This window comes from Drosophila kikkawai, chromosome 2R, assembly GCF_030179895.1.
Source record: "Drosophila kikkawai strain 14028-0561.14 chromosome 2R, DkikHiC1v2, whole genome shotgun sequence".
Lineage (NCBI taxonomy): Eukaryota > Metazoa > Arthropoda > Insecta > Diptera > Drosophilidae > Drosophila > Drosophila kikkawai.
Genome location: NC_091729.1, coordinates 19,250,598 through 19,260,022, shown reverse-complemented (window position 1 = coordinate 19,260,022; position 9,425 = coordinate 19,250,598). Strand labels below are relative to the sequence as shown.

The following is a 9,425-nucleotide window of genomic DNA, read 5'->3' as shown; positions in this document are numbered from 1 at the left end:
ATGCAGCAAGAGTTGACAGGAGTGGAAACGACAGGCCGGTCGACGACGGGTCGGCCGAGGACACAGTTTAGCACCTAGCGATGACCATAAAAATTTGTAATTTTCCCAACACATATTTCCTTTTTGGCAAACGGCCAAAGTATGCAGCGTGAAAAGAAAGAAAGAAAACCCGACAAAAATGTTGCTCAGGCCGTAAATAACCAAAGTAAACAACGCGACAAGCGGTTTGGCGGGGACCCGAAAAGCGAAGCAGACAAAGTCCTGGCCGCAAAAGCCAAAACTCACTGCGAATGTGAATATTCTTGGAATTTTCATTTGTTGTCTGGAGTTGCATGGGGTTGCATAGTTAGGAATGCCATTCCCCATTTCCCATTCCCGGTACCCGGTTTTCCGTCCCTCCCCCCCTTCCTCCTGTCATCGCAATTTGTCGCTTTGTGTTGCTCCTGCCGCTGCAGTTGTCGCTTCATTTTTGCAGCAAAAGTGTTGCAAAATATGTTGACAGGAAATGTTATGCGAATTTCACTGCGTATAAAACGAAATTTACGTGGGCTTTTCCACACCGTTTTTTTTACTTTTTACCTTTGTACGAAACACAAAAAAATATACCTGACCCTGGCCATTGAAAAACGAAATCAATCACTGGCCGCCGGGCTCTCAATCTGATCTTGTTACAGTTCCGAGTTGCAAAACCCAATTAAATGCACGAGAGATTGCTCTCGTATTCCCATCAGGGTTATATTATATATCCAGCAACTAGTTGCCGGCAATTAATTAGTTTACTTGATTGCAATCACAATACGAAAATAACCCTCTGGTCGGTTTCTATAAATTTACAAACACTTTTCTCTAGTTACCAGTTTAAAGTTGGGTGTTGACGGCTACACGGGAACCCATGTCCATATTTATCTTGAAGAAGATTCTCAGAGTTGTGCGATAATGTTAAAGCTAGGGATTGTATTGGTCTTGGCTGTTGTCTTGGAATTATCCCAGGTAAAGCTAAGATTTATCTTCTAAAAGAGAGAGAAGAAGCTTATAGTTCTTCCTTCCCGAAGGCTCTGCCCGTTCTGGAGGAAACCGCTTTTGTAAGTGAATGCCTCGCCGCAAACAACATAAGCCAGACCGAGTTCCAGGAACTCATAGAGCAGAGTTCCTCCGAAGAGGAGGACTACGAGGAGGATCTCGACAACACCGAGCGAAAATACAAGTGCTTTGTCTATTGCCTGGGCGAAAAAGGTAAAATCCTAGACTCAAATGGCTACCTAGATGTGGGCCTGGTGGAGCAGATGGAGCCGCTGAGTGAGCAGATTCGGGATGTCCTCTACCATTGCAAGAAGATCCACGATCAGGAGGAGGACAAGTGCGAGTACGCCTTTCAGATGGTTCGGTGCCTCTCGGAAAATATTGACCAGAGCGATGATGAAGTAACCGACCAGAACCTAGACGTGTCAACAAATAAGCTAAATGAATAATGAATCAAGCAAAAACAGGTTAAGCAGCACGAACTTAATTATATATAAGTGTGAAAACAGCCAGACAACTGATAGTTTTACTTCCACAATGCCGGCAGTTTTTCCTACCTTGATCTTGGTTTTAACAAGCTTGACTAAGGTGAAAGCAACTAATTAGCAAGTGAAATAGTTCCCATTATTTAAATAGATTTTCTTAACTGTGGAGTTAGAGAACAACTTCCATGTGAAACAGCGTAAAAAAGGCTAAATGATCAGGGTAAACTGGATCTGGAGCAGATGAGTGTCACCAGTAAGGCAGCGGAGGATATTACCTTTTTCTTACACCTTCAAACTGTTTATTTACGCTCTCAAGGCGGATATGCTAACCCTCGAACGACTCGAATTCACCACCCAGATGGGGTAATAAATTTTAATTAACATAAAAGTGCAGCCATTAATAAGCTCGGTGCATTTGCGGACTGATTTGCATAATCAAATGGAATTGCACGGGGCGGGCCAAGGGGGACGTTTGAATCAAATCAAACCGATCCGAATGGAATCCAATTAATTGCATTGCTCTGCCCAGCCATGACGCAGCAGGTAAACACACAGCAAATAATTGATTTAACATACTAAATATCGCGACAGAGTTACTGGTTGCCATATTTCTCGGGTAACGCCTCCGATTTGCCAGCTGTGTGTGCGAGTGTGTGTGTCACTTTGTCGGCCCCGTTTACAGGAAAAAACATTTTCCTCCTTACAATGCGATTCCGCTACAGTTTTCCATTCGCCCGTTCCACGGGGCGTATGAGTGTTTGTTTGTGTTCGACTTTTTGTCGCTTTCCTTTGTGCCGGCAGGCGAATGCAACGGAAGTTGTCATGTTGCATTGTTGCAGCTGCTGTTGATGCCGCTGCCATTGTTATTGTATGTGTATGGGGTCGGCTGGAAGAAAAGACGGGCGCGCCACGCCCACGCACTTGACTGGCCCGCTCCGCCGCCTCTCGGCTTTCGATTGTGTCAGCTCAACTTCACGCCGCCGTGGGGCGTGGCACATTAGTGGCAACAGCACGGCGGCGGTAAGGGAATGAAAGAAAAAAAAATAGCAACAACAGAAAAACCCGGGAATACATGATTGTCAACACGCACACTTCTCACCCTCACCCTCAGCTCACCCACCCACCCACGGCAGCAGCGACAACACGGCGTATGAGTAATATGTCTGGCTGCCTCGCTGGCGGTGCCTGCGCCATGTCAACATGCAAAACAACAATGGGGCGGAAGTGCATTGTAAACGTAGCATGAGCTGCACCAACCGCCCATTCACGCTCCCACTCCGACACCCCTTTCCCTGGCCTGTTACCATCATCACTCCCTCGGTGGGCGAGTGCAATTATAATTTTGTAAATCGACGGAAGTTCGGATAAACATACGCAAAACGTTTGCCAACGCTGGCCGAAAAGGATGACAGGAAAAAAAAGGTGAACACGGTTGCCGGCCCTCAGGCCAATGCACTTTTGCTTAATGGCGAAAATGAGTAAAATATGTTAGGTAACCGGGAAAAAGAAAACCGGGGAGAGCATCAATCACAGGACAGAAAATATGATGTAAATCGAAATAAAATCAAAACGAAAAAAAATGGGAGAGATATCATTAAAAGGAATTATTTTATACAAAAACCTAGTGTAAATAATATTTGTATATTTTTAAGGGGACAAAATACTACAGAAACTTGAATATTTAAGAGCTCCATAAGTGTTAATTAAGCTGTAAGCTGTTATTATATTCTCAACAATTTTATTTTATATAATATTTGGAGTAAAGCTTTAAGACAAGAAACAAAGCATTATTTCCCGCCAAGGTTGGTATCCAATTTCGCTAGGTTTCCTTCAAGGTATCCTTATCAAACTCCATCTTCCTTAAACTCCGGTCCGGTCCACACATACTCCTGTGTAAAAAGCAATCTAATCGCACCCCTAACCCCCGCACACACATGCCAGAAATTAAATTCAACGAGCAAACTTACACTGCGTTGCATACTTCAGCAACTGCCAATAAAGTGCTTGGCGTGTGAAGCAGCCAAAACAAAAAAATATAAAATGAAAACCGAAAATGGGAAAAAAGCGTGGAAAACTTATACTTCTTATTCCCTGCCTTCAGCTTATGCCGCTGCGCTACAGTTTCTGTTGCTTCGAGTGCGCTTATCAAAAGACACACAAGGCACTGACATGCAGCCAGAAAACTGGAGACTGGGCGGAGAAAATCGGAAAAGCGAGAAGGAAAAAGCTCACGAAATAGGGATGGAAAGGCGGCGAAGCGGAGAGCGTAAGTTTTCCAGTTTTTCCGCTGCCATTTCACTTTGGGGCAAAAGCGTAGAAGAAGCAAGAAGGACTCTTTGCGAGTTCTGCATATGACTGCAGGCACGTCTTTAAGCCCCCCTCACACACACACGTTGGCGCTGGTGTGTAGGTGAGCGTGTGTAAGTTGATTTATGCCACTTTGTATACTCGGCATGCGTAAGGGTGTCCTTACACTGAAAAAGAAATTAAATCTTATGAAAGAAAATATAAAGTTGGTAATAAAGATACATAAGTCATAGAATCTATATAAAATATTTATCTGAAAAATCATAAATCTATAATTACATATATGTTTTTATATTTGTATATATGATATTTTATCATGTAAATATGCTAACAAGTGTTGTAGATCTCTAATTATAGTTCCATATCAAAATGGATTCATATTTCCTATTAAGACCTATTATAAAATTAAACCCCACTTTTTCCCCCAGTGTATTTACTGTCTGTGTGTAAGAGACGCTGCTGCATAAATGATTTATGGCCAACTCTCGCGACAGTTTCGTTTCGCTTTCGTTTGCAGAGAGTGCAACAAAGGGGCCGAAGGAGACGCAGATAGCCGGAGTGGAAACTGTCGCATAATAAATAATTATAATTGTATTTTTCTTTCCGTGTTGCCTTTGGTCTTGCCGGCTTCTTTGTCTTTTGGCTTTCCCTCGAAGGTGCCACCACACACCACATTAATAAACTTAATAGTAAATATTTAAGGAAAAAGGTGACGGGCGAGTAATTGAAACCGCCGCAGCAGGTGACCAGATGTTTCGGGGTCCAAGGACAAATGATAATGGTTCAATCGGGACCGGGAAGATCCTGCCAACGAACTATCACTCAGTTGTGGGTCAAAGAGACAACAACAGCCCAGCTTCCGGCAACTTCAAAGTTTGAGCTTCCTGCTTAGCCACCCAAAAATCTTTGCTTCCTTGGCTCGCCTTTATATATTTTTGAACTTTTTTTTTAGCTTTTGGCTTTCGGCTTTGTCGTGAAAGCGAAATGCGCTTTCACAGGAAACGGGAAGTACGCCTCATGCAACATTTATGGAGGGTCCACACTTCTGCCCCTCGGAAGGGACCAAAACTGACAATAGGACACAACCGAAACAAAAAGATACAGCAGGGAAGTTGACGCGTAAAAATTGTCACAAAGTGTAAATAGAAAATAAAATTGAAATGCCTCACAGAGATTTAATTAAATTTCAGGCCAACAAACAAAAACTGGCCAAAAACTGCCCACAAATACGGAAAACATAGAACGCAAAGTAAAAATATCTGAATTTGTGTGTGTTTGCACTTTTGTTGGCTGGGCATAAATATTTGAAAAATCTTCGCACATAAATAATTTCGTTTAAATTGCATACATAATTTGCAGCAGGCAAATCAGTAAACATTTCAATATCACCAGCTCCGAATGGGATTTGCCCTCACTTACTGCAACCATCGGCAAACAAGTTTTGGTAGACTTCTCCAGATTATTCAATGTTGGTCTCCCACAAACAGCCACCTCGATTTCCTTCTTTGCCAATCGAAGTTTTGTATTTTCTAGCTCTGAAATTCATATTTTTCATATATGTATAGTATTTTCCTTGATGTGGGGAAACTGATTTTGTTTATTTGCTAAACTTGATTTCTAGGAATTAAATTCTTGGCCAAATAAAAGCGAAAGTCGTAAGAAAAGTGTATGCCAAAATGTTTGTAATAGCTTCTGCTTTTGTGTGGCCTATTGATATTAAATATCTTTTGTGTTATATTAAACCTAAAGTTACAGTTTGTGAAACATTGGTTGCACTTTTTGAACTGCAACCTTGTTTCAAAGATATTTTCTTTTGTTAAGTTTAACCAATAAGTTGTTTATCTTGGAACACTTATGGGTGCTATGCATCCGCAAGCCAGATGTTAATGGTCACCTAACTTAAATATGCCTTTTGACTGAAGGCCAATAAATTGAGCAGTCTGTTTCTATATATTTTTGATATGCGCACGGCCATGCCATGGGCACGGAATATTTAATAAAAACCAATAAACGTTAAAAGCCTTTCCAGTGGGCCATGGCCGTAAGCCACCTGCCCTGGCTGGTAGACCAAACCCCACTGACCACGATCCTCGGCCGCATCATTCCCTGCCATCCCATGTTCCTGTTCCCCTTCTACCCCCGGCTGGCTATGCGCCCGATTAAATGCATTTAAATGTGTTTTCATCATAATTATGCATATGCAAACCTGACTCGACCAGTGGCCACTCTATCGCAACCCCGCCGAGCGTCCCCTTTTGACCCCGGCCATATGCCATGTCGTGGGTTTTCCGGCAGCTTAAGTGCTTTAATGGCTTTAATTATGTTGCATGCAATTATTGTCCATGTCCCCGGCAAGAATGATCTTCATCATCGGCTTAATAATGAAGCCGATTGCGAAGCCGATGCTGTTCGGCAGCTCTTGGCCTCCGACAAATGCAGCAAAAATTATATAATTAATAAATGAAAAGCAAAATGGATAAAGCTCCCCTTCCGCATTCACATCCAACTGATGTACTATGTACAACGAGGGGCAAAAGCAGCTGCTACTGCGCTTTGCTTTTGAGCATAAAATTCAATCGCTAAATTATGCAAATATTCCGCAACTGCGACAATCGGCTGGGGCCACGTTACGTATACGCAATGCCGGCCGGATGAGGCCTCCGCCATGACTCCCTTTTTTGTGTGTGTGTTTGTGCGTGTTTATGTGCGTAAAGAGGTCGTCGAGTTCATCGATGACGATTTTACTGCAATTCCGCTCCCATTGCCGGCTTTTTGGCGCAGATGCAAGAAAGGCACAAAAGCACACAGTCACACACAGAAAAACCGCGGGTGTGAGGTAGAAGAGTAGAATGCCAGAAGAGCCCAACTCTGCCACAACAACAACTAGACAGCCAGGGGGTTCGCTTTTGGGGCATTTGGGTTTCGGCCTCTCTGCGGGTTTTAGTACCCGGTTCTTGAAGAAGGATAGATATTTTTGACTATACAGGATAGTAAAAGTTGGTCCTTGAGGAAATAAGCTTAAGATTCGGCTACTATGTTTAAGGCTATAACAATATATCTTTAAAATAAATTTAAATACTTTACTATAACACAAAAAAGAACAAGAAAATATATTAATAATCTTACTCTCCGAATATTTGAATATAAACCAATCGTTTTCCATTTAAAACCAGGTATCTCCTAGTCGATCCTTTAGCAAAATTTTCGTTTTTTTTGGCCACCTATCCAGTTTGCCTAGCCGTCACTTTTTTTGGGGTCGGGCAGCAATTTTATTTCGGCGACGTGACAAACGCAATCAGCGTCAGTCATATGTGTAAAAATGTTTTCCGCTTCACGCGACTCACACTGCATGGAAATCGAGCCACAAAACCCTGCGTTAAGATGTGCCAACATGTTCACACAGTGTGTCTTTAACTTTTCGCACCTGGTCTAGACCGATTCGGTGTCCCCTCATTAGCTTTTCCATTCATCCAAAACCTAATTTGCAGCCTGCCATCCCAAACAAAAAATCACTTTGCTCTCGGCCTCTGTGAGCCTTTGCAGAAACTAGTTTCAAGCCCAGAAACTGGCTTTTCGGCCAAGAGTCGCACATTGAGTTAATTAAAGTTGTACATGGTAGGCGCAATCAGGAGGAGAACAAAAAACACATGTGACCAGAAGGGTGAGTGTGTACAGAGTGTGTGTGTGTGTGTGGGGGGGCAAGAGAAAAGGCCAAAACAAATTGCCAAAGTCAGAGCGGCAACGTAGAACTTTTTTTTTGTGTGAGGGCTGAGAGCAAATGGCAATTTATAAAATCCTTTGAAGTGTCGAAAATCAGTAATTGTAGTCAAAGTGCAAATTGATTGCCAGTCTCTCTCTCTCTCTCTCTCTCTCCTTCTTTCTCTACACTCTCCTTCACACGATTCGTGCCGAAAAATCAGTGTGGCAGACATGTTTTATTGAGTGTAATTTGTAGTTGCAAATTAATGGCCGCACTTCACTTTTAATTAAAATGCATCCAGAAGAGAACTAGAAGCAGGCAACTGTGCCACAGCAGGCTGTGTGATAGAATAGAAGTGTGGATGCTCTCTGAGCTGCAAGGCATCGGGAATCAGTCTTAAATAAAACGAAATATGGATTTAAAATTGTTTAAAAATAATTCGGCCTTTTACATCCCTTATTTGTGATCTTTGATTGCTAATAAAGTACTAAAACACTAAATAGAATTTGTGAAATGTACAAGAGGATACCAGATTTGTTATTATTCCTCATTTTATTGTCTTCAAGTTCCAAAATTGGGTATTCCAAAGCTCTTACCCTCCTACACACCTACACCAACATAAAAGCATTCCTTGTAAGGACACCAATTAACCCACTGCCATAAAAAATGAAAATAAACCTGCATTCATGAAACCCTTCCTAGGCAGATATTTAAAAAGTAAAGCCAAGTTTTGTGACTTTCGACTTCTCCTTCGAACTCCATATATAGTCAGAGAGTTAATTTCCTGCCAGCGATTCTTTTAGACTTGGCTTACGTCCGGCGCCTTTGACATATCAGCGAAAAAGAACTCTTATGCTCAAGGGACTTCCTGTGCGATATTCCTTCCTACCTTCAGTTTCCCCGAGTTTCCCTTGCCTGCTGCTGCCTTTGACGCCTGTTGCATGGACGAGCCGCTAAAGGATGCAACTGCGTCGAAGTTTTGAATAAATTTTCGCCATTTGCCAGCGGCAACAGCGGGAACAACAAGGCAACGCCACTCGCATCCTCTCAACGTCGCAAGGACGCGAACGAGGACATCGAGGCATCATCAATTTTGGTTTGCGAGACTCATCAATAAAACATAACAGCGGCAAATGGAGACACATGTGACAATGCGAATGCAACTGTAGCTGGAATATGGATGCCGTCGATTCCTCTGGAATCCCTCGGCAGCTGCTGCGAGTTTCGAGATAAAAGCTCTTTTAACTGATTTGGTGAACAAGTTTCTTTGGCAAGAAAATAAGCAAGGAATTCAATTGAACTTAAGAAATTAAATTTAAGTTAAAGGTTTAAAAATGATGGCCTGAATGAGCTTGTATCTTTTTTCACACCTTTCTAGCTATCAGCCAAGAATGACTCCACCTGTGAACTCGCCTTTTCTTCCTTTTTCGATTAGGTTCACCACCAAATATAGAAAAATACGTATATTTCTGTGTTTTTGGCAATGCTGAATGTTTTCCAGCAAATCAAAAAAGGCAATATTGTAAGATGAAACTCCAGTAAGCAGACTAAAGGATACCGTATAGTTCTCTGCTCTTCTTACTTCTTAATAGAAAATAATGAAACCTGGCAATATGGAATACAAAGAGATATCATAGCAGAACCAATCACAAAACCTTTTGAGGTAAGATAATCATCTTATATATATATATATCTATCTTATATATATATAATATATACCACAAAAATAAAAATTCAAATTCAAATTCCTACAAAACCATAATGCTCTTCCCCCTACTCACACAGAGTAATAAAAATAAAGTCTTGGCCAAGAAGAGGAATGATCCTGTCAACACCCTGAGGTCAACCCAACCAGCTTGGCTCTGTTCTCGGCTGTCTTGGCTTTTGGCCAGCGAACTCTCAACTCTCGACTC

General features: G+C 42.0%; 1 protein-coding gene across 1 annotated transcript; it reads left to right on the top strand.

Moving 5' to 3' along the window:
- Nucleotides 1–869: 869 nt before the first annotated feature.
- On the top strand, nucleotides 870–1,537 carry Obp57c (Odorant-binding protein 57c). Its single transcript, XM_017169558.3, has 2 exons — nucleotides 870–990; nucleotides 1,053–1,537. Exons 1-2 carry the CDS (start codon nucleotides 937–939, stop codon nucleotides 1,467–1,469), a joined length of 471 nt encoding a protein of 156 aa, XP_017025047.1. The 5' UTR covers nucleotides 870–936; the 3' UTR covers nucleotides 1,470–1,537.
- Nucleotides 1,538–9,425: the final 7,888 nt, after the last annotated feature.